This window comes from Salvelinus namaycush, chromosome 1, assembly GCF_016432855.1.
Source record: "Salvelinus namaycush isolate Seneca chromosome 1, SaNama_1.0, whole genome shotgun sequence".
Taxonomy (NCBI): Eukaryota; Metazoa; Chordata; class Actinopteri; order Salmoniformes; family Salmonidae; genus Salvelinus; species Salvelinus namaycush.
The window spans coordinates 33897178-33923628 of record NC_052307.1 but is presented as its reverse complement, the minus strand read 5'-3'; the positions used below and the strand labels follow the sequence as shown (position 1 = coordinate 33923628).

The following is a 26451-nucleotide window of genomic DNA, read 5'->3' as shown; positions in this document are numbered from 1 at the left end:
TGAGTCGCGTTGTACAAAAGTGGTGAGTAGGTGTGTCAACTTTTGACTAGTACTGTATATCACCTTAAAAATGGTTTATTTACAACCTCTGGGGTTTAACATGTTGGGCAAAGTGGTATAGGAGAGTCTGACATGTAACCCCTAACTTGAGTTCAGTCTTCGTCAATGAGAACCAAGAGGGGCCTCCTTCATGACTGGGAAAGGACTCGATTCTAGGCCGTAGAAAATCCTACTTCCATCTCATTAGATCAGACCAGGATGGAACAACAGTGATTCATATTACTGTTTTGCATCCTAAAAAAGGATAGTTGTTTTTTGTTGCATAACACACTTCCATTATTTGTCTACCCATATGATGTGGATCATTGTCAGGTTATTAGATATTCACGCTTCAGTAACAAAACACCACCGTGGTTGTAATAACACTTTAAACAGGTAGTTAGTAAATGTGTAGAATGTTTTTGTTTTGGGTCCACACTGGTAAGTTAAATTAGACAGTCACAGAGGATTTCCTTCTGAATAACTGGTCAGCGCATAGCACTTTCCATTCAGCTTCAGGCAACTTTGATGTAAGGCTTGATCACACCTGTAGTAACTACTTCTATCCATCACGGTCCGCTTGTGGAATATAAAATTGTTGCTTATCCATTGTTCACTAGATATATCAATGTAATTACACCCAACACAATGTTGAAAAACAGAACGCTTCCCACCACTAGATCACCTAATTAGACGTGAGCTGGATGTGATCCCAACGCTGCCACCAATATAGTGGAAGAGTGAAAGCTGCAACAGGGACTCTAAACACGGCTCATACCTAGGGAAAAAAGTAAGCTCTAACGGCCATTGCCATGGAAGCCTAGTAGGCCTACAATGCTGGCATATGCCTAAGTACATTCCATGATTGACACGGCCGTAATAATCATAATGAAACAGCCTTGGAAGTGCCATAAGTGTAAGCCAACATAATTCATTATTTTACATGAACCTGTTTAACTTTATGACTTGATCATAGTCCAGACTCGTTATAGTTGCAAACATAGCACCAGTATCCCAAAGTATTAAGCAAAAACAAACCGAAAACAGCATAGGCATTAATCAAAAAGATTCCAAAAGTATTTTGGTAACAACCTGGTTGATTAACAATATTGGGTTAAGTTTTTCTATATGAATAAATGTGGGACACAAAAAGCAGTGTAGAACAGCATTTGTCAAAATGCATTGCTCCAAAAACTTTCAAAGATTTTTCGGGGGCAAACTGAGGAACAATGTATTTTCCACTGAACGAAGTTGCACAAAACTGTCTAATTTCACACAAATTAAGCCTTACGAAAATGCACAATCTGCTAAAATACTTTTTGTACATATTTGCATGAATTTAGTGTGAGATTTTGTTGGTATTGAACATAGGCTCTTCATCTAGGTTTGTACCTGTAGACTTTCCATCGCCAAGAAGAAAAACAATGCACAATACAGTAATTGAGTACATTGAGACATGAAGTGGTTTGTGATAAAATTATGTGGCTCAGTTGGTAGAGCATGGTGCTTGCAATGCTACGGTTGTGGGTTCAATTCCCACGAGGGACCAGTATGAAAATGTATGCACTCACTACTGTAAGTAGCCCTGGATAAGAGTGTCTACTAAAATGGAATAGGAAATAGACCATGTCAGTTTTTACATAGAAATAACTTGCATTTGCAAAGTATTTCAAGAAACTGGAAAACATTTTATATTCCACAAGTATTATCAGATTAACTATTTTGTACACAATTATCAGACTCAAGTTACAAATGCTGGTAAACAGTCATACGTTTAGTTTACATTTTTTTTCATAAAAGTAGTGCACTGGGCCTTTACTAATTCTGTATTAGCGGATCGATAGACTTCTTCAGCTCCGGCAATTTTTATTTTCTGCCTCCCTCTTTTCTACAAGTTATTGAGTCAAGGGTGTGAATACTTATGTAAATGAGATTCCTGTATTTCAATTTTCAATAAATGTGCCAAGAAATATTTGTAATGATGGGGTACTGTGTGTAGATGGGTGAGAAAAATACATGTATGTCTAATCAAATATGAAATTCAACATAATTCCAACCACCCAAAACAATGTACACTGCTCAAAAAAATAAAGGGAACACTAAAATAACACATCCTAGATCTGAATGAATGAAATATTCTTATTAAATACTTTTTTCTTTACATAGTTGAATGTGCTGACAACAAAATCACACAAAAATGATCAATGGAAATCAAATTTATCAACCCATGGAGGTCTGGATTTGGAGTCACACTCAAAATTAAAGTGGAAAACCACACTACAGGCTGATCCAACTTTGATGTAATGTCCTTAAAACAAGTCAAAATGAGGCTCAGTAGTGTGTGTGGCCTCCACGTGCCTGTATGACCTCCCTACAACGCCTGGGCATGCTCCTGATGAGGTGGCGGATGGTCTCCTGAGGGATCTCCTCCCAGACCTGGACTAAAGCATCCGCCAACTCCTGGACAGTCTGTGGTGCAACGTGGCGTTGGTGGATGGAGCGAGACATGATGTCCCAGATGTGCTCAATTGGATTCAGGTCTGGGGAACGGGCGGGCCAGTCCATAGCATCAATGCCTTCCTCTTGCAGGAACTGCTGACACACTCCAGCCACATGAGGTCAAGCATTGTCTTGCATTAGGAGGAACCCAGGGCCAACCGCACCAGCATATGGTCTCACAAGGGGTCTGAGGATCTCATCTCGGTACCTAATGGCAGTCAGGCTACCTCTGGCGAGCACATGGAGGGCTGTGCGGCCCCCCAAAGAAATGCCACCCCACACCATGACTGACCCACCGCCAAAACGGTCATGCTGGAGGATGTTGCAGGCAGCAGAACGTTCTCCACGGCGTCTCCAGACTCAGTCACGTCTGTCACATGTGCTCAGTGTGAACCTGCTTTCATCTGTGAAGAGCACAGGGCGCCAGTGGCGAATTTGCCAATCTTGGTGTTCTCTGGCAAATGCCAAACGTCCTGCACGGTGTTGGGCTGTAAGCACAACCCCCACCTGTGGATGTCGGGCCCTCATACCACCCTCATGGAGTCTGTTTCTGACCGTTTGAGCAGACACATGCACATTTGTGGCCTGCTGGTCATTTTGCAGGGCTCTGGCAGTGCTCCTCCTGCTCCTCCTTGCACAAAGGCGGAGGTAGCGGTCCTGCTGCTGGGTTGTTGCCCTCCTACGGCCTCCTCCACGTCTCCTGATGTACTGGCCTGTCTCCTGGTAGCGCCTCCATGCTCTGGACACTACGCTGACAGACACAGCAAACCTTCTTGCCACAGCTCGCATTGATGTGCCATCCTGGATGAGCTGCACTACCTGAGCCACTTGTGTGGGTTGTAGACTCCGTCTCATGCTACCACTAGAGTGAAAGCACCGCCAGCATTCAAAAGTGACCAAAACATCAGCCAGGAAGCATAGGAACTGAGAAGTGGTCTGTGGTCACCACCTGCAGAACCACTCCTTTATTGGGGGTGTCTTGCTAATTGCCTATAATTTCCACCTGTTGTCTATTCCATTTGCACAACAGCATGTGAAATTTATTGTCAATCAGTGTTGCTTCCTAAGCGGACAGTTTGATTTCACAGAAGTGTGATTGACTTGGAGTTACATTGTGTTGTTTAAGTGCTCCCTTTATTTTTTTGAGCAGTGTATATTGAATATAGGATGAAAAAGATTAACATTTCTATGTAGAATTTAACCCAGTTTAAAGTAGACATGATGATTATGTTGGAATTAGATTGACATAACCTGACCAACAGGTTGTTTAATCTATGTATTTAAGTTTGTTTTATTCTAATTTCAATGTTTACAACGCTGGTTGAAATTTGATAAACAGTACTGGTTGATGACTTAAAAAAAAAAAATCCTACGCATTTTCTACGTTGATTCCACGGCACAACGCGTTGACAAATTACGTTGAAACAACGTTGATTCAACCAGTGTGCGCCCAGTGGGATGTCTATTCTCAGCACTTATTATGACCAATTTTCTATTCAGACACTTTATGGATACGGGCCCAGGTCTTTTTTTAGTGGTTGGAGGGATCTTAGAAAGACTCCAAGATCAAAGTTTGTCATGTGGTCTAATTTAATGTTGACTTGAGTCCACATACCACACCATCTGAAAAATTAAATAAGACTGTGCCTATCTTTTCTATTCATAAGGGATGCTGAAATCACCTCCATGGTTTCAATCCCCACTAATGATCCCAGGCCTGACACACTCCCATTGGGCTGGTGGGCTCCTCAACATGAATCCCCTTTTTGTTCATCACATAGCCAATTCCCATTCCTCCACTCGCCCCAGTCCCCATGCCCTCAACATGGACTGTGTTGCTTCCCACCTTAGAATTCTTCTTCAACTCCAGCTCAAGGAGCACAGAGTCTGCCACATTACCGTCGGTGTATACTTTGTTTCTTGCCCCAAACAAGAGAGGATTGGGGTTGCTTGTGGGATCCCTCAGTCCGCCTCCATCCAATCCACCATTACCCCCACCTCTTGCTCTACCTTCCCTAGTTCCCCTTCCCGTTACCTCACCCCTATTCCCTGTGCGGCAACAAGAGTTGGTCTGGCAGACGGCCTGGAAGCCCCTCTTGAAGTTCTCGTTGAAGTATCCGTAGATGATGGGGTTGACAGAGGAGTTGGAAAAGGCTAGCCAGTGGGCGAAGGGGAAGATGTATCCAGTGAGGAGCTCCAGCTGTTCCTCTCCCAGCCCTCCGTAGTCCGTCAGCAGCATCAGAGTCCACAGCGGCAGCCAGGACAGCATGAACAGCAAGGCCACCACAATCAGCATCTTGATCACCTTGATCTTCTTCTGGGAGATCTGTGGCCTTCCCCCCTCATGCCTGGCCGTGGGGGGAGGAGGTGCTGCATCCTGAGGTTCTCTGCTTGACACCACAGAGGTGTAGAGCTTCACCCCGATGCGCCCGTACATGACGGTGATGAGAGTCAGGGGCACCAAGTAGATGTGTGCGAACAGAACCGTGGTGTAGACCTTTCTCATCTTCGGGTCAGCAAAGTTCTCATAGCAGGAGTACAGGGGGTAGGTCATGTTGTAGTTCTGGCTGTAAACCATGTAGTGATCAGCCACCTCCTCCACGGTCAGGGCAGCTGCTGAGGGACACATGATTACCACGGCCAGAACCCAGATCATCGCTATGGTCGCCTTGGCAACTAGGAGGGTGAGTTTGGGCTGAAAAGGGTACACAATGCAGCGGAACCTGTGGAGAGTGGAAATAGAGAGAGGAAAAGGAAGAATGCTTGCTGTTTTTTTTGTGCCAAGGCACTATACAAATGTGGTCAAATATATTGGCACCCCAATGTTCTGTTTTTTACTTTGAAAACTGTTTGAATGGCTATTTCTACACTGTAGGGGACCCTCAATCACAGGTGAGATAAATTACACAGTAAACAAGAATCATTGCCTCCAACCAAATTCCCTCCATCATACCAACCTGTCCACTGCGATGGCCACCAGGGTGAAGACTGAGGCAGCCACAGACATCCCCTGCACCAGACCACTCAGTTTACACACAGTGTTGGTAAACGGCCAGCCTGTTGACAAAATCAATGACAATTACCAACAACTACAAAAGAGACAGCAGCCATATAGTTCAATTTACTTGGTAAAATAAGGACAAATTAAAATACATAGACTTTCCCAGCTGCAATTTCCTAGGCCTTGAACACAGTTGTGTCATATGCACTAACAAGTTGATGGCACAATATATACATTTACAGACACAATCACTCAACCCACAGATGGAGATATAAACACTGGTTAAACATCTATTCTGTTTGTTTTGAAGGACTTGATGAATAAGGCAAAAGATGGTAATGAAAACCAATTCGAATGTGTCTGTAGAATGGGGAATCATAAGTATAATTTGCTATTTGGCTGTAATTTGCTATCATGAAGTTATACAACTATAGATGAGCCATTTGCTATATGTATAACAGTTATACAACTAGTCTGTAAATTAGCAATTTACATTCCCCCATTTTCCATCAGTAGAAAGTGCATAATGACAGTCTGAAAAGAACATGATGAAATATGCATTAAATAAAACTCAAACAGTGTCTAAGATTTCTAAGTTATGTTTGAACAAAGCTCTTCATCACACCAAGCTCAGCGGGGTATAGGCACAATTTATATCCCGTTGCCAAGATAAATTGCAGAAAATGTATATTAACAAGATACCCAAAGCAATGATTTTCTGTCCATTAGATTGCTTTCTACAAAACACTTTAGTTCAATAGTAATTTAATTTCCTCAAATGAATGGGCATGCAAAAGGTTAACATTATGAATAATGAGGACAAGAGGATATGTACACCCATTCTTATAGGGTTAGTTTCTCGACAGAGAATGTAGAGAATCAGAATCTGATCTTTGTCCACGAGGTGCTACTCTTACCCATCATTAATATGAATTAAATCTCATTATGACTCTACCTTGTCGAAGGAAAAGGGGGTTTCGTGCTCAAACAACTGGAGTAGTGGTACTACTCTGTCTGATGAAGGTCGTTGACCGAAATGTCACGCTATGTTTCTAACTTTGGATATATTTTTACAGGGGTGCAACTTTCACTGGGGATGGGGGGTCATGCAAAGCTTCTGGAAGGCTGGCTGGACCAGCACGCAAGAGTTGAGCATAGTTCAGTGTGTGTGTGTGGACCTCTTTCACCGAGTTGTAAACGCAAGTAGAGCAGAAACTGGCTACTCTTTAGTTGACTGATATAGCTGGTCAGGTAACTGCTGTTGAACTTTACAGGAAAAAAATAGTTTTTATTCGCAGTTCTGAGCTAGTATTGTAACTGACATGTATCGTTCGCTAATGTTTCCAACCCTCTCGACTGAGGTGAATGAATTATCTACGCTAGCTAGTAGCTACCACAGCCAGGTCAGCTCTAGCCTCTAGCTATCTGTCAGATAGCGATATGAGGTGGCTAGCAGTTGTTTGTATGGAAATGTTTTGTAGCCTTTGTTTTGTCCCATTTCAACAGAAGTAAATTCACTTGGCTAGCTTTCGCCAGTTGATGTACCATTAGAGAGAGAGAGAGCTTGCCAAAAGTTGGCTAACTTTAGCTATTATCTTTGCCTCAGTCACACTAGACCTGAATCAAATGATAAAACCATCAGCCAAACAATTGAAGATTGATATTCTGATGTTTTTTCAGTGCAATGTGAGTTTTTATTAGTCAGTATGTCGATGTAACATTATTGATCTGTCAGTTTCCCTAGCTAATTCCCTACTTTTCACACTGAGACAGTAATAAACAGTACTAGCGTTACAGGCATTACGGTCATGGCGCAAAGTAGAGGTCTGCACCGCATCCACAGCCTTTCAAATCGCACTCCGCCCGCACCTGCTGGTTTTCTGCCTGACTCCCTGGTCCTAAACCCAACTGCAGTCCCGCAATGTTATTTTAGGCATATGTGACACAGCTCACTTTCCAGCCATGGTTCCAGCAACTTTGCGCCCTATAGGCAATATCAAATGCACAAAAATAACTTAAGAAATAGGTTACATTACCAGTGATTCTCACATGGCCCTTATATTAGGCTACCTGTATTACTGGGCTATATCAGCCAATATGCTAGATGTAGTTTGAAGAAAGCAGAGTTGAAGAGACTTGCACTTTCTCTTGAGCTATTTTTAGCCTAGCATTTAGGAGTTCGAAGATTTTCAGACTGAGAAATATGGTTGATCAATATTTAGACCTATTTCTAGGCAATGTAGTAAAGTATTTAGGAAGTAAATTTCCTTGGACAGATAACTTCCCTGTGCTTCTACGCCCATGCATAGGCTATAGCCTACTCTATTTAATTGAGACCACACCCGCACCTGAACTCGCAGGTATGGCTACTGAACTTGAAGCAGCAAGAATGACGACAGCGACTCTTGCTACGTTTTGCATAGGCTTATAGGATATAACCTACCTTTTAGGAGGATGATTTGCAGGCAGAGACAAATAAATGGGTAATCAATACTTATTGAAAATGAAAAGGCGTAACACTCGCTCGCCATAGTAGCCTAACCTATGTGCGCGTTGTATCAAGGGATGATATAGGCTTTTCCCGATGAGACAAAAAATGCAAAACGAAAATGTGAAGAAGACCTGGTAGAAGCTATTGATGGTGATGAATGGATAGAGATATGTTTGAATGCCCAGTCATGTTCATATAATCTCAGACATAAATTACAGCAGTTTAAGACCATCCATAGAACATACTATATGCCAGTGAAATGTTATTCCTCTGCTGGAGGTGTAAAACACTAAATGGGACATATTTGCATATGTTATGGTCTTGTGAAGGCTGGCTGAATTCTGACAAAGAGTATGTTCTTTTATCTCAGCATGTCTACAGATTCTCCCTTCTTCCTGTTTTTGTTTGCTTGGAAGTGCTGATACTGGAGATTTATCTGAAGAAACTGTGTAACCAAGCATTTATAGCGGCTAAGAAATGGATTGTCATTCATTGGAAGGTTGGTTATCCTCCCACAATGTCAAGTTATGGATCACTAGATTTGATTTATTACAAGATTAAAGGGTATACTGGGCAACTTTCATAAGGTCTGGATGCCTTATATGGAATACAGTACAACTAAAGGAGTGTGCATTGAAAACATGCCCACGTCAGGGTAGACACCCATTTAGTCAATCCCTAGCTGCTGGGCTGCTAAGTCCGGGCCCTGGGGGTCTGCCGTCCTGTGGGTTGTCACTCTGGCCTTGGCCTAACACACCCAACCAATAAATTAATGTTTCACTAAGATCCTAAAGCTGAGTGGGTTGTGTTAAGTTGGGGTGCTGCAGGGTGGTGGACGCCTATGGAAAGGACGGGGCGACCCAGCTATATTGTGAGCAAGTAAAAAGAGCTCTACAGTACTATTAGGCCTATGAGATTAGTTACATGGAGGATTTGCTATTTCTGTCAGTTAATGTACAGTACCAGTCAAACATTTTGTTAAAAGACCAAGTCCATATTATGGCAAGGACAGTTCAAATAACCAAAGAGAACTGACAGGCTGATAACTCTAATGAACTTATCCTCTGCAGCAGAGGTCTTCCTTTCCTGTGGTGGTCCTCATGAGAGCCAGTTTCATCATAGCGCTTGATAGTTTTTGCGACTGCACCTGAAGCAACTTTAAAAAGTCCTTGATTGACTGACCTTCATGTCTTAAAGTAATGATGGACTGTCGTTTCTCTTTGCTTATTTGAGCTGTTCTTTCATAATATGGACTTGATCTTTTACCAAATAGGGATATCTTCTGTATACCACTCCTACCTTGTCACAACACAACTGATTGGCTCAAAAGCACTATGAAGAAAAGAAATTCCACAAATTGACTTTTAACAAGGCACACCTGTTAATTGAAAGCATTCCAGGTGACTACCTCATGAATCTGGTTGAGAGAATGCCAAGTGTGGGCAAAGCTGTCAAAGGCAAAGGGTGGCTACTTTGAAGACTCAAATGTTAAACAAATCAAAATCTATTTTATATTTTTTTGGTTACTACATGATTCTATATGTGTTATTTCATAGTTTTGATGTGTTCACTATTATTCTACAATGTAGAAAATAGTAAAAATAAAGAATGAGTAGGTGTGTGTTTTGACTGGTAATGTATGTCCACTGGCAGGGTTTGGCCTTCACATTGGGTCTTGGGGGTGACGAAAAGATAGTGGGGTGGACCAAGGTTAAAATGTTCAATGCTTATGGGCATACATGGGTCCCTCCAATATCCAAACCCAGTGATAAAATATTAATACTTATGTAAATTGAGTTCTGAAGTAGCCAAGTTTCCAATTTTTTTTGTTCTGCTTTTGGAAGATAAGAAGAAAATGGCCAGTGGTAAAAATACAAACTCATGAAAAGCATTCAGCAGGAAGGATCTCTGACAATATTCCTCACTCTGTTATGTCTCCTCTGATCATTTAATGTTGCCTGCAGCAACACTTTGTTTATATTCATTATAACAATGTTTCTGTTCTTTGTTTTTGATGAGTCATTCAGTCAATTCACAAATTACTAAAGACATGCTCTGGAACTTTGCTATTAAGTTTTTTTTTTTACCTCCCGCTGTGGGCTGGATGTGTCAATGTGTAGTTCATACATGCAGAATGTCTTACCTCAATTAGCAACAAAATCCCTAGTTTAAAATCAACCATTTTTTTGGAAGCTGTGCTGCACCATTTTCCCCCACATTGGCCAGCCCCCTAACATTTTGAGTTCCTGCCAATGAGCTTCAGCCCCTGCCATTTGCATGACAGTTAGCAAGATGCACACACAGCAGAGCGAGACAGAGACCAATGACATGGTGCACATACAGTGCATTCGGAAAGTATTTAGACGCCTTCCCCTTTTCCACATTTTGATACATTACAGCCTTATTCTAAAATGGATTAAATAGTTTCCCCCCCACATCAATCTACACACAATACCCAATAATGATAGAACAAAAACAGGTTTTTAGAGATGTTTGCAAATGTATTACAAATAAAAAGCTGATATCACATTCACACAAGTATTCAGACCCTTTACTCGCTACTTTGTTGAAGCACCTTTGGCAGCAATTACAGCCTTGAGTCTTCTTGGGTATGACGCTACAAGCTTGTCACACCTGTATTTGGGGGGTTTCTCCCATTCTTCTCTGCAGATCCTCTCAAGCCGTGTCAGGTTGGATGTGGAGTGTTGCTGCACAGCTACTTTCAGGTCTCTCCAGAGATGTTCGATCGGGTTCAAGTCCGGGCTCTGGCTGGGCCACTCAAGGACATTCAGAGACTTGTCCCGAAGCCACTCCTGCGTTGTCTTGGCTGTGTGCTTAAGGTCATTGTCCTGTTGGAAGGTAACCTTTCTCCCAGTCTGAGGCCCTGAGCGCTCTGGAGCAGGTTTTCATCAAGGATCTCTGTACTTTGCTCTGTTCATCTTTCCCTCGATCCTGACTAGTCTCCCAGTCCCTGATGCTGAAAAACATCCCCACAACATGATGCTGCCACCACCATGCTTCACTGTAGCGGCTTCCGTCTGGCCACTCTACGATAAAGGCCTGATTTGTGGAGTGCAGCAGAGATTGTTGTCCTTCTGGAAGGTTCTCCCATCTCCACAGAGGAACTCTGGAGCTCTGTCAGAGTGACCATTGGGTTCTTGGTCACCTCCCTGACCAAGGTCCTTCTCCCCCGATTGCTCAGTTTGGCCGGGCATCCAGCTCTAGGAAGAGTCTTGGTGGTTCCAAACTTCTTCCATTTAAGAATGATGGAGGCCACTGTGTTCTTGGGGACCTTCAATGCTGCAGACATTTATGTTGCCCTTCCCCAGATCTGTGCCGCGACACTATCCTGTCTGGGAGCACTACAGACAATTCTTTTGACCTCGTGTCTTGGTTTTTGTTTTTACATGCACTGTCAACTGTTGGACTTTATATTGGCAAGTGTGTGCCTTTCCAAATCATCTCCAATCAATTGAATTTACCACAGGTGGACTCCAATCAAGTTGAAGAAACATCTCAAGGAGGTTCAATGGAAACAGGAGGCACCTGAGCTCAATTTCGAGTCTCATAGCAAAGGGTCTCAATACTTATGTAAATAAGATATATCTTTTTTTATTTTATACATTTGCAAAAATGTCTAAACCCGTTTTTCCTTTGCCATTATGGGGTATTGTGTGTAGATTGAAGAGGAACATTTTGTATTTAATCAATTTTTGAACAACACTAACGTAACAAAATGTGGAAAAAGTGAAGGGGTTTGAATATTCCCGGATGCACTGTTTCTGTACATATGTGACGTAGTAGACCAGTTTTGGTTCGCCGGCTCAGACAGAGTTGCATTCGCCACCCCATACAGAGTTGCATTCACCAGGTCAGTCAAACCGTTACCTACCTGTGATGAGGTTGTCCACCAGCGTTGTGGGGATGCAGAAAATGCCCACCAACAGGTCGCTGACCGCCAGGTTGAGGATGAAAAGGTTGGTGACGGTTCTCATGCGGCGGTTCCCCAGCACGATCAGACACACCAGCACATTACCCACCATGCACAGCAGGAAGATGAACAGGTAGGCTAGGATGAAGCTAGCAGCCACAGGGAGGGAGTGCTGGTAGTAAGGGAAATAGGTGATGTTGTTGGTAGTGGTGTAGTTGGTGTGGTTAGCAGCATCATAGTAGAGGAGGAGGTGGCTGGAGGAGTTCAAGGCTATCATGGTGCCTGTCGAGCCCTCCAGTTCAGTCAGACCCTTTTCTTCTTCGCTGCTCCACACCTCCATCACTCCTCTCTTCTTCAGGGTGGGGCACGCAGCCACTCACACACCGCTCTGCACCTTGGGACACAGACAAACAAAAGAAAATAATTTCCTTATGAAATTCTAGCAGATTCATTGTGTATTCATACAGAGTATCTCCAAACATTCTAATTATTCAGTCATTTGAAAATTACTAAATTCTTAGTAATAGATAAAGTTAGCTCACAAGCAGCTCCCATTGATGAGAGCTAAAATGACATGCCAGTTAGCCCTGTCGTTGACCTCAAAACATTTCCAGCAACTTAGATCACCTCCTGAATCAAACACTAATCAGGTTCCACACAGTTTTATATTTGAACCAGTTACTGTAATACAATTATGTGCACATGATACCCAAATCCTCGACAAACGTCTACGATATTAAAAAAAGCCATGCTAACAAATTGCTTATTCTGAGTTGAGTGGACTTTAAATGAACAAGAAGTTGGGCCAATGTGTTAGTTTGTTCGATCAACAAACTGCTCGAAGTGAGCTGAATTTGAAAAAGCTTGTTGAGTAAAATTACAAATTCATGTTTGCCTTTGGAAGGCAGTAGAAAAGTAAATGAATCTTTAGTCGTAGGTTAAATCTCAAGATGTTCTCCAATTAAAGGACACATTCAATCTTATTCAGTCTAATTATTTTAAGTATTTAATTATATACTGTACATAAAAGGTTCTGATATGGCATTTATTCTGCTTCTATAATTCTATTCCAAAAATGTAATGTCTGTCAACTTAGCTTTCTGTTTCTTCATACAATATTGGTACACTTAGACACGTAGGATCTTTATTTGAAGAGAAAATCAAGTCTGAAATCTCAAAGTGGCTATTAAACTTCAATAGCGTTTTTAAACCTCAAAGATTTAAATCTCCTGCATTGCAGGAAACTTGTCCTGCAACAGGGTGATCAAATTAAGATCCTACACCTGTTGATGTTTTCATGCCATCTACTGAAAACCTTTTTATTTGATTTGGTACTCATTTTCAAATGTTTTTAAATGTTTTCCAAGACCACAATCACTTCCCACTATTCCACGTTGTTTCTACGTAATAACGTTGATTCAACCAGTGTGTGCCCAGTGGGTTCCCCTTAGAGACTCACCGTCACTAATCATTTATCTTACATTGCATCTTTGACAGAGTCACGTACAAGGATCATTGTATGCTCTCAGTGAATCGCACAATGAGAGACCTTTACAATAAGTGGCCTTAACCTGAAAATGGTTCTTGTTCATTTCCTTTCTTTCACAGACACCTTTTTGAAACAGCATACTGTAGGCCAGGAAGACATTATGTGTGTTATAATTCTAATCTATGAACAAGGCCCTACGATAATAAGAGCCTGAGAACAAAGAGAGACATTTACAATAAGTGACCTTATCCTGGACATTTTTCTTAATAATTGCCTTTCTTTCACAGATACAGCACATACTGGAAATGTGTTTTATAATAATTATACTATAAAACAATGAACAAGGTCTTAACTATCATGTGTGCAAGAAAAAAAAATCACACTACCCTGCAAAAATATTCAGGAGCCTTGGATTTCTTCGCATTTTATTGTGTTACAAAGTGTGATTAAAATTGATTTATTGTCAAAAAGCTACACAAAATATAAAAAAACGAATTTAAGATAATAAAAAAATATATACAGTATAACTAAAATATAGTCATTGCATAAGTTGGCCTATTCAGCCTCTTTGTTTAGGAAAGCCTAAATTAGTTCAGGAGTCAAATTTGTCTTAACAAATCACATAAGTTCCATGGACTAATAGAGAATTAATAGGGGTTGACATGATTTTTGACTGACTAACCCCACTGTCCCCCATACATACAACATCTGTAAGGTTCCTCAGTCAAGTATTGCATTTCAAAACACAGATTTAACTATAGGGAGCTTTCTGAAAGCCTCATAACGAATGGCAGTGACATTGACTATCTCTTTAAGTATTGTCAAGTTAATAATTATGATGTGGATTATGTATTAAACCACCCAGACACAAAGACAGTCTTCTTTCTGAATTGAGCTGCAGGACAGGAATGAAACTACTCAGGGATGTTGCAATGAGGCCAAAAACTGGGGAGTTTATCAGGATAAAAAGAAACAGGATGTAGCTAAGCACAGGCAAAATCCTAGAGGAAAACCTGATCCAGTCTGCATTACACCGGAGACTGGGAGAGGAATTCACCTTTCAGCAGGACAATAACCTACAACACAAGCCCAAATCTACACTGGAGCTGCTTACCAATAAGTGACTGTGAATGTTACGGAGTGGTCAAGTTACAGTTTGACTGAATACTTGAATGGCAATACTTGAAAATCGCTGTCTAACCATGATCCTCAACATCTTGAAGAATTTTGAAAATAATAAATGGGCAAATATTGCACAATCCAGGTGTGCAAAGCTCTTATAGACTTACCCAAGAAGGTTCACAGCTGTAATCGATGCCAAAGGTGTTTCTAACATGCATTACCTCAGGAATGAGACAGAGATGGCCGCCTCGCTTCGCGTTCCTAGGAAACTATGCAGTATTGTTTTTTTAATGTATTATTTCTTACATTGTAACCCCAGGAAATCTTAAGTTTTATTACATACAGCCGGGAGGAACTATTTGGATATAAGAGCAACGTCAACTTACCAACATTACGAACAGGAATACGACTTTCCCGAAGCGGATCCTCTGTTTGGTCCACCACACAGGACAATGGATCGGATCCCAGCCGGCGACTCAAAACAAAGGCACTGCAGAAGGGGCAGATGGAGCGGTCTTCTGGTCAGGCTCTGTAGACGGGCACATCGCGCACCGCTCCCGAGTATACTACCCGCCAATGTCCAGTCTCTTGACAACAAGGTAGACGAAATCGGAGCATGGGTTGCCTTCCAGAGAGACATCAGAGATTGCAACATTCTTTGTTTCACGGAAACATGGCTCACTCGGGATACGTTAGAGTCGGTACAGCCACCTGGTTTCTTCACGTATCGCGCCGACAGAAACAAACAGCTCTCTGGTAAGAAGAAGGGCGGGGGTGTATACCTTATGATTAACGAGACGTGGTGAGATCATGACAACATACAGGAACTCAAGTCCTTTTGTTCACCTGACCTAGAATTCCTTACAATCAAATGTCGACAGCAGTATCTACCAAGAGAATTCTCTTCGATTATAATCACAGTCGTGTATATCCCCCCAAGCAGACACATCGACGGCCCTGAAAGAACTTCATTGGACTCTATGTAAACTGAAAACCACATATCCTGAGGCTGCATTTATTGTAGCTGGGGATTTTAACAAGGCTAATCTGAAAACAAGGCTCCCTAAACTTTATCAGCATATCGAATGCGCGACCAAGGCTGGCAAAACCATGGATCAGTGTTACTCTAACTTCCGTGACGCATACAAAGCCCTCCCCCGCCCTCCTTTCGGAAAATCTGACCACGACTCCATTTTGTTGCTCCCAGCCTATAGACAGAAACTAAAACAGTAAACGCCTGTGCTCAGGTCTGTCCAATGCTGGTCCGACCAATCGGATTCCACGCTTCAAGATTGCTTCGATCACGTGGACTGGGATATGTTCCGCAGAGTGTCGGACAATAACATTGATGAATACGCTGATTCGGTGTGCGAGTTTATTAGCAAGTGCATCGGTGATGTTGTACCCACAGCGACTATTAAAACCTTCCCCAACCAGAAACCGTGGATTGATGGCAGCATCTGCACAATACTGAAAGCGCGTACCACTGCTTTTAATCAGGGCAAGGGGACCGGAAACATGACCGAATACAAACAGTGCAGCTATTCCCTCCGCAAGGCAATCAAACAAGCTAAACATCAGTACAGAGACAAAGTAGAGGAGCAATTCAACGGCTCAGACACGAGAGGTATGTGGCTGGGTCTACAGTCAATCACGGACTACAAAAAGAAAACCAGACCCGTCGCAGACCACGATGTCTTGCTCCCAGACAAACTAAACAACTTCTTTGCTCGCTTTGAGGACAATACAGTACTACCGACACGGCCCGCTACCAAAACCTGCCGGCGCTCCTTCAATGCAGCCAACGTGAGTAAAACATTTAAACGTGTAAACCTTCACAAGGCTGCCGGCCCAGACGGCATCCCTAGCCGCGTCCTCAGAGCATGCGCAGACCAGCTGGCTGGTGTGTTTACGGACATATTCAATCAATCAATCCTTATCCCAGTCTGCTGTTCCCACATGCTTCAAGATGGCCGTCATTGTTCCTGTTCCCAAAAAAGCTAAGGTAACTGAGCTAAATGACTATCGCCCCGTAGCACTCACTTCCGTCATCATGAAGTGCTTTGAGAGACTAGTCAAGGACCATATCACCTCCACCCTACCGCACACCCTAGACCCACTCCAATTTGCTTACCACCCCAATAGGTCCACATTCGACGCAATCGCAATCACACTGCCCTAACCCATCTGTACAAGAAGAATACCTATGTAAAAATGCTGTTCATCAACTACAGCTCAGCATTTAACACGATAGTACCCTCCAAACTTGTCATCAAGCTCGAGACCCTGGGTCTCAACCCCGCCATGTGCAACTGGGTCCTGGACTTCCTGACGGGCCGCCCCCAGGTGGTGAGGGTAGGAAACAACATCTCCATCCCGCTGATCCTCAACACTGGGGCCCCACAAGGGTGCGTTCTCAGCCCTCTCCTGTACTCCCTGTTCACCCATGACTGCGTGGCCATGCATGCCTCCAACTCAATCATCAAGTTTGCAGACGACACTACAGTGGTAGGCTTGATTACCAACAACAATGAGACGGCCTACAGAGAGGAGATGAGGGCCCTCAGAGTGTGGTGTCAGGAAAATAACCTCACACTCAATGTCAACAAAACAAAGGAGATGATCATTGAATTCTGGAAACAGCAGAGGGAGCAGCCCCCTATCCACATCGACGGGACAGTAGTGGAGAAGGTGGAAAGTTTTAAGTTCCTCGGCGTACACATCACGGACAAACTGAAATGGTCCACCCAAACAGACAGTGTGGTGAAGAAGGTGCAGCAGCGCCTCTTCAACCTCAGGAGGCTGAAGAAATTCGGCTTGTCACCAAAAACACTCACAAACTTTTACAGATGCACAATCGAGAGCATCCTGTCGGGCTGCATCACCGCCTGGTACGGCAACTGCTCCGCCCACAACCGTAAGGCTCTCCAGAGGGTAGTAAGGTCTGCACAACGCATCACCGGGGGCAAACCACCTGCCCACCAGGACACTTACACCACCCGATGTCACAGGAAGGCCAAAAAGATCATCAAGGACAACAACCCCCCGAGCCACTGCCTGTTCACCCCGCTATCATCCAGAAGGCGAGGTCAGTACAGGTGCATCAAAGCTTGGACCGAGAGACTGAAAAACAGCTTCTATCTCAAGGCCATCAGACTGTTAAACAGCCATCACTAACATTGAGTGGCTGCTGCCAACATACTGACTCATCTCTAGCCACTTTAATAATAAAAAATTGGATGTAATAAATGTATCACTAGCCACTATAAACAATGCCACTTTATATAATGTTTACATACCCTACATTACTCATCTCATATGTATATACTGTACTCTATACCATCTACTGCATCTTGCCTATGCCGCTCGGCCATCGCTCATCCATATATTTGTATGTACATATTCTTATTAATTCCTTTACACTTGCGTGTATAAGGTAGTTGTTGTGGAATTGTTAGATTACTTGTTAGATATTACTGCATGATCAGAACTAGAAGCACAAGCATTTCACTACACTCGCATTAACATCTGCTAACCATGTGTATGTGACAAATAAAATTTGATAAAATTTGATTTGAAGGTGATAACTTACACAACTATATTTTAGTCCACTTTGACATCAGAGTATTCTCTGTAGATTGTTGACAAAATATGAGAATTAAATCAATTTTAATCTCACTTTGAAACACAATAAAATGTGAAGAAATCCAAGGAGTTTGAATTATTTTGCAAGGCACTGTAAATTGTACTGAACAAATTGTACTGGAAGGCCAGCATCCCGGAGTCACCTCTTCACTGTTGATATTGAGACTGGTGTTTGCGGGTACTATTTAATGAAGCTGCCAGTTGAGGACTTGTGAGGCGTCTGTTTCTCAAACTAGACACTCTAATGTACATGTCCTCTTGCCCACCGGGGCCTTACACTCCTCTTTCTATTCTGGTTAGAGCCAGTTTGCACTGTCCTGTGAAGCGAGTAGTACACAGCGTTGTACGAGATCTTCAGTTTCTTGGCAATTTCCCGCATGAAATAGCCTTCATTTCTTAGAACAAGAATAGACTGACGAGTTTCAAAAGAAAGTTCTTTGTTTCTGGCCATTTTGAGCCTGTAATCAAACCCACAAATGCTGATGCTCCAGATACTCAACTCGTCTAAAGGCCAGTTTTATTTATTCTTTAAATCAGAACAACAGTTTTCAGCTGTGCTAACATAATTGCAAAAGGGTTTTCTAATGATCAAATAGCCTTTTAAAATTATAAACTTGGATTAGCTAATACAACGTGCCATTGGAACACATGAGTGATGGTTGCTGATAATGGGCCTCTGTACACCTATGTAGATATTCCATAAAAAAATCTGCCGTTTCCAGCTACAATAGTCATTTACAACATTAACAATGTCTACACTGTATTTCTGTTAAATTTTATGTTATTTTAAATGGACAAAAAAAAGTGCTTTTCTTTCAAAAAACTAGAACATTTCTAAGTGATCCCAAACTTTTGAACGGTAGTGTACACGTTGCTTTATAGAAACCAACAACACGTGATACACAGAAGGAAACTGGAACCAAAAAAACATTCTGTTTTGGATCATTTTGAAATGGTCAAATTTGTACCAAACATGATTAAAAAAAAATGCTTACTTGGAAAATGTCCAAAAGATCAACATATAGTAAACTCCAAAGACCTACAGTAGGTGTAATAAAAAAATACATTTGTTGAATTCTGAATCATATGATTGCTTGCACCTAGACAATATGCTATTCAGCTTGTAAACTCTTGGGTCTCATTAAAAATAAGGTTGGTGAACTCTGGAATGTGCTGTACACAGCATAGTTTTCTATTGATGTTTACACCCGGATATTTAAAGACTACGTGCTTCTCTGGTGTCATTATGGAAAGCCTCAGGCTAGTTGAAAATGATTTCCTCTAGTGTGTTTTTTTGACAGTAAAGTAAGTATGAAACGTTGTTCATCCATCAGACAACTGTACTAACCACTCTGAATCTCGGACCTGTTCACACCTGTTTCCAGATTGTGGTTCTAAAATATTATAAAGGATATGCAAAGACATCACAAAGACGGTTTCATTCTTTAACTGTCATTTTTGGTCATCACCTAAATATGGACATAGCCTGTGTCAATCTTTGTACTTCATAATTGCCCGACTGGTTCTGAAATAAATTATCTGCATAGAAAGCACCCCTTCAGTGCCTCTAATTAGTCCTCAATCCATAAATTCAGTTTGCTGCTTTCAAGGGCTTTTCATTTACGCAAAGCCCTTGAGATGAGATGGACAATGTTATGATGACAGTTGGACAATGCTGGCTAAAATTTTTTTTTTGTTGTTGCTGTCAAGGACGTCGCTGATATTTCCATGGCATTTATCTATCTAGGGTTCTGTCCTTATCTATTTGCCATTTAGAATGTCTAATCAATAAAGTGTCATTTGTGCAGCTTCCAAATATGAAATACGGTCAGTTTTGGCCATGAAAAATGTAATCTGCACTGTAGCACAGTAAAAGAAAATGCTTCAAAGTGGATGTACTGTAACTGAACCATCAGAGGTATATTTCAGAAATGTATTTCCTTATTACATCAGTTATTGTTAATTGTAGATATTGTTAGGCTGATTTTTCTAACCTGGCATCTTCCCGCAAGAGCTTGTACCTTGTACCTTAGAAAACAAAATAATAATTACAGGATAAGCTATTTCTCATATATCACAGATAGGACCCTTGGATCTTTCTTACTTTTTAACTCCACATTGTTGGGAAAGGGCTTGTAAGTAAGCACTTCACGGTAAAGTCTACACCTGTTGTATTCGGTGCGTGTGACAAATAGTATTTGATTTTAAGGCATAAAAATACAGCAGAGAGACAGGACATTCGTATTACAATTTAAAAAGTAATGCCTTACACACACACACACACACACACACACACACACACACACACACACACACACACACACACACACACACACACACACACACACACACACACACACACACCTGTGGTTCTGTTTAATAGGCTTTAGCAACAATCACTTGCAGGTATGCATCACAAATGGCACCCTATCCCCTAGTGGACTACACTATACCATAGGGCTCTGGTCAAAAGTAGTGCACTATATAGGAAAAAGGGTGCCATTAGGGAAGCAGTCCTGTTCTGCCATATAGAATACACGTTTCTATTCTGATCTCAGATGTATTATTATGGGTAGACTTCTAAATGCCATGGTTAATTGCTGGTGTGTGGGTGGACAGTATTGTGTAGTTATAGTCACAAAAGGGAGAAAAAAAATGACAGTATACTGTTAGGGTACTAGCTCACAGTCAAGTTTTTCTTTTTTTTTAACCTTTATTTAGCTAGGCAAGTCAGTTAAGAACATTAAGAACAAATTCTTATTTTCATTGACCGCCTAGAAACAGAAGGTTAACTGCCTTGTTCAGGGGCAGAACGACAGATTTTTACCTTGTCAGCTCGGGGATTCGATCTTGCAAACTTTCGGTTAATAGTCCAACGCTCTAACCACTAGGCTACCCTGCCACCCCAATAGTCAAGTCTTATGATCATGGCCTTTAGGATGAAGTATTTTCTTCAGTTTTCCTCCAAGAACAACTGAACATCTTTAATAAACCCATGTCACATGTGATTCAGTTTATCAACAGAACAAAGAAAAAGTGTTCCATTCTATTACATTTAAATAAAAAGATAAATAGAAAGAAAATGGAAATAAAAGGAATATAAAGCTTGATAGAGAGAAAACAAAACAATTAAAGATGGAAAAGGCTTTTATTCAATGTGCTTCATTCTACATAGTATGTGACCGACCGCCTTGATTTGGTCTTATCTAGCAAAATTGTTTTTTTACTTTGGATAAAAGCAGAGACACAGAGCTACAAAAGAGGCGTATCGTACACTGCATTTGAGGAACAATGGGAAGGTAATTCCACTTTGAAGTTGATAAACTTGTAACCTCACTTTTTCAGAAAATTGCCTTTTAATGTTTTGGTACCTACTGGAGAGCTCTTCTTTGTCTACACCCATTCAGCATTGTTCACACCCTCTTAAGCTTTAGCCCCCACCCAAACTCTGACCATTTTACTCACCCTAGCAGAGCTGGTTAGGCTGTTTTCATGTTATCCAGAGTGTTGGTGACTGTAACGATGTGTGCTGAGAGTCGGGAAGCAAGTTCAGGGAGTGAGTATTTTAATAAAATAAAACGGAACATAACACAAAACAAGAAACACTGACAGCACACAGACAAGAAACAGAAACAATGACACCTGGGGAAGGAACCAAAGAGTGGCATATATAGGGCAGATAATCAAGGAGGTGATGGAGTCCAGGAGTGTCATAATGCGCTGATGTGCGTAACGATGGTGACAGGTGTGCACCATAACGAGCAGACTGGTGACCTAGAGGCCGGAGAGGGAGCACACGGGACAGTAACCCCTCCCCCACGCGCGGCTCTTGCCGCAGGACACCAACCAAGATGACGATCCTGGGGATCAGGAGCGGACTAGTCACCTCTAAGGCGCAGAAACCTGTCGAACCAGCTGAGGCATGGGAGCATGGCAACCTAGAGCGCCGGAGAGAGAGCATACGTGACAGTACCCCCTCCCCGGCGTGTTCTGCTTCAGCCGCAGGACGCCAACCACAGGGACGATACCGGGGATCAGGAGCGGACCGGTCACCTCCGCTGAGGCGCAGAAACCTGATGAGCCGGCTGAGCCCTCCCTGGTTGCCTCGGTCGAGGCACGGGAACCTGTTCACCAAACTGAGGCATGGGAGCCTATCGAGGCCCCTGAGGCATGAGAGCCTATTGAACCCGCTGAGGCATGGGAGCCTATCGAACCCGCTGAGGTATGGAAATCCGTCGAGCCAGCTGAGGCAGGGGAACCTGTTGAACCCGCCGAGGCATGGGAATCCGACAAACCGACCTCCCAGGTAGCTCCGGTTCTGACTCCCGCCACGACACCCCCCCCCCCCCCCAAAAAAAAATACACTCACTGATGCTTCCCTTTGGTGAGGCGTCATTCTGTAAAGATGTGCGCTGAGAGTCGGGAAGCAAGTTTTAATCAAATAAACGGAACATAATACAAAACAAGAAACACTAACAGGTAATCAAGGAGGTGATGAGTCCAGGTGAGTGTCATAATGTGCTGATGCACGTAACGATGGTGACAGGTGTGCGCCATAACGAGCAGCCTGGTGACCTAAAGGCCGGAGAGGGAGCACACGTGACAGTAACTGTGCTGCTGGCAACAATTTAATTACGCCCTTTTTGCTGACGTTTACTGACACCGGCCATATTCAACAAGTGTTGAGCGTTCGTAAAGTCATCTGCGCTCTGACACACTCAGACGAGAGTGCTCTGAAATCGGAGTATTGAATTTACGGACGCACCCGAAATGGTTACTTGCATAGTGGAGTCTTTTGTTAAAACATGCAGCTAGCTAAACAATTAACCATAATCCCAACTCATGACATTACTACCCTGCATGAATCTGCAGGTAGCTAACCAACCAGGTTCAATGTTAGCTAGTTAACATTAGGCTATAACTAGCCAAGCAAATGGCTCTGAGATACGAATAATAAGCTCATACATGTAACCTTAGCTTGCGAGCCAGCCAGCTAACAGTACACTTTAATTTGAAATGAAAAGACGATGTCAAAATTACACAAACGTGTAATATCTGAAAATGTAGCTAACTAGACTATTTTACCTGTGGTCTGAAATCGGAGTAGATAGCCAGAGTGAATTTACCAGCTACGTGCATCAACAGTTGTTGCAGTGACATTCTATTGAAATGGATACTTGCATAGTGGAGTCTTTTGTAAGACATGTAGCTAGCTAGCTAGCTAGCTAAACAATTAACCATAATCCCAACTCATGACGTAACTACCCTGCATGAATCTGCAGGTAGCTAACCAACCAGGTTCAATGTTACCTAGCTAACATTAAGTTATAACTAGCAATGGAAATGGCTCTGAGATACGAATAATAAGATCATACAGGTAACGCTAGACTATCTTACCCGTATACATTACTCATGGATGGACGCATCTCCCGGTCACGGATGCCACGGTTGCCCTTAGTTTAAAGATGTAACCCGACGACAGGTTGTACTGATGGGGTTCTGAGTGATGGTTTATGACACTCTTTCATGTTCTCTGTTCCACGAGAACTCTGTCTTGTCCTGAAGGAGTGTCCATTAAGTTCACTGTTTTAGCTGACAGATTTAGTACAAACTTCCCCAAATAATTGACCATACCCAAAACACGCTGAATGCCTATCTTTCTCCATCTCCTTAGCTATCATACTCGAATTCCAAAACTCTGTCCTCCAGAAAGTGGAGAGTGTGACGACCCTCCCACTCTGTCTACCGTTTTCTCTCTCTTTGCTCTTGTTTCCTTATTAGGATGCCGGTGGGCGGAGTTGGGAGGGTCGTCAGCTACATGGGAAACACCTGGGCCCACTCTCCCAGGATAAATACACCACTTCCCCATTCATGGAGGAGACTCTCTCCAGGCAGACACCTTGACAGATTTGTTTGTGTTTCGGTTATGTTTCATGGTGCTTTTTGGTTGTTTGTGTTAGCATCTTTCAACACCCTGCATTATCACATTCATGCATGCAAAACACTCACTTACACTACTGATTACTGATTACACAATAACGAAACTAGGTATAATATACAATGGGGTGTGTAATCAGTAATCAGTAGTGTAAGTGAGTGTTTTGCATGCATGAATGTGATAATGCAGGGTGTTGAAAGATGCTAACACAAACAACCAAAAAGCACCATGAAACATAACCGAAACACAAACAAATCTGTCAAGGTGTCTGCCTGGAGAGAGTCTCCTCCATGAATGGGGAAGTGGTGTATTTATCCTGGGAGAGTGGGCCCAGGTGTTTCCCATGTAGCTGACGACCCTCCCAACTCCGCCCACCGGCATCCTAATAAGGAAACAAGAGCAAAGAGAGAGAAAATGGTAGACAGAGTGGGAGGGTCGTCACAAGAGCAACACTTATGCAGTTTTACTACGTGATACACTTTAAAAAAATCTGCGTTAGACAGGATTACCTAAACATACTGACCGGCTCAAATAGACAGAAGCGTGCAACAGTTGAAGTCGGATGTTTACATACACTTAGGTTGGAGTCATTAAAACTCGTTTTTCAACCACTCCACACATTTCTTGTTAACAAACTATAGTTTTGGCAAGTCGGTTAGGACATCTACTTTGTGCATGACACAAGTAATTATTCCAACAATTGTTTACAGACAGATTATTTCACTTATAATTCTTGCTTGATTTTGCTTGATGCTTGACTTTCCAGCCTGAGGCTGCATGCTTGACCAGTACGTAATCACACTGATCACTCAATACCAGACTTGTGTTAGAGGTTGATAAATTCACGATTGATTAGATCACTCATACTCATTCATAATTCAATGGCGTACTTGTTTTAGAGAGGTTGATAGATCATAAAGACTTGCTTAGTCATATGAGATAAATATAGAGTACATTTGGGACAGAGATTTTAAAGTCATGCAAAGAATATGGATAATAAGGAAAAGGTTGATGTTAATGCCTGACAAGTTGACAGCCCTTTCATGTTAAGATTTTGTACAAATATTTGCTTCCGTTACTGCAACAAGTTCCTTTTAATTGGCTCGAACTGAACAAACCTTTCTTCCATAGTTGTTGGAGACTCCTCTGCATTATGTCATTTGGACATTGAACAGACCATAAGCCAATAGTGATGTAACAATCTGTTTTGTTTTACCATGGAGGCATGGGCTAGTGGGAGTTTACCATATTTTTAATAGCAGTAATTTCCTTTCAAATCAGTGAACAGAAGTGAACAAGTGCACACTTTGGGAGGAAGGAGAGATAATTGGGATATAGCCCAAGAGACTTCTCTGTCACTCTGAGCGACCATTGCATTTAGATCTCAGGGAAGTTGGGATGTACCCGATGAACTTCAGCCAACATGCTACGGGCGAGTTTCACATGCATTACAGCAACAAGCTCCTTCTAACTGGCTTGAAGAGAATGAGCCCATCATTGGAATTCTCTACATACAGCAAGTATAGTACTGTAATTACAGCCAGTGAGAGCCTCCTCCATTTGTATTAGTGATGTCAAATCAGTACTAGCTAATGGTGGGTTTCTTCCATCCATCAACTAAAATGGAAAAATAAGCAAGCAGATCACACAGTTGTTGTTGACAAATGAATTGTGCTGTTTATTTTTTATTTAACTAGGCAAGTCAGTTAAGAACAAATTCTTATTTACAATGACGGCCTACCCCGGCCAAACCCTAACCCAGACGACACCGAGCCAATTGTGCGCCGCCCTATGGGACTCCCAATCACGGCCGGTTGTGATACAGCCTAGAATTGAACCAGGGTCTGTAGTGACACCTCTAGCACCAGGATGCAGTGCCTTAGACCGCTGCGCAACTCGGGAGCCCTAACAAGACTATATGTAACGGATGTGAAATGGCTAGCTAGTTAGCGGTGGTGCGTGCTAATAGCTAATAGCGTTTCAATTGGTTACGTCACTCGCTTTGAGACCTTGAAGTAGTGGTTTCCCTTGACTTTCAACGTGGCACCATCATAGGATGCCACCTTTCCAACAAGCCAGTTCTTCAAATTTCTGCCTTGCTAGAGATGCCCCGGTCAACTGTAAGTGCCGTTATTGTTTAGTGTAAATGTCTAGGAGCAACAACGGTTCAGCCGTGAACTGGTAGGCCACACAAGCTCACAGAACGGGACTGCAGAGTGCTGAATGGCGCAGCACGTAAAAATCATCTGTCCTCGGTTGCAACACTCACTACCGAGTTCCAAACTGCCTCTGGAAG

The 26451-nt window shown here is 42.4% G+C and overlaps 1 protein-coding gene across 1 annotated transcript; it reads right to left on the bottom strand.

Moving 5' to 3' along the window:
* Window positions 1–4240: 4240 nt before the first annotated feature.
* LOC120051438 (neuropeptide FF receptor 1-like) lies at window positions 4241–12301 on the bottom strand. Its single transcript, XM_038998306.1, has 3 exons — window positions 11923–12301; window positions 5496–5595; window positions 4241–5261 (listed from the first exon to the last, which is right to left on the bottom strand). The coding sequence occupies exons 1-3, from the start codon at window positions 12299–12301 to the stop codon at window positions 4241–4243; spliced, it is 1500 nt and encodes a 499-aa protein (XP_038854234.1).
* Between the last annotated feature and the right edge of the window lie 14150 nt (window positions 12302–26451).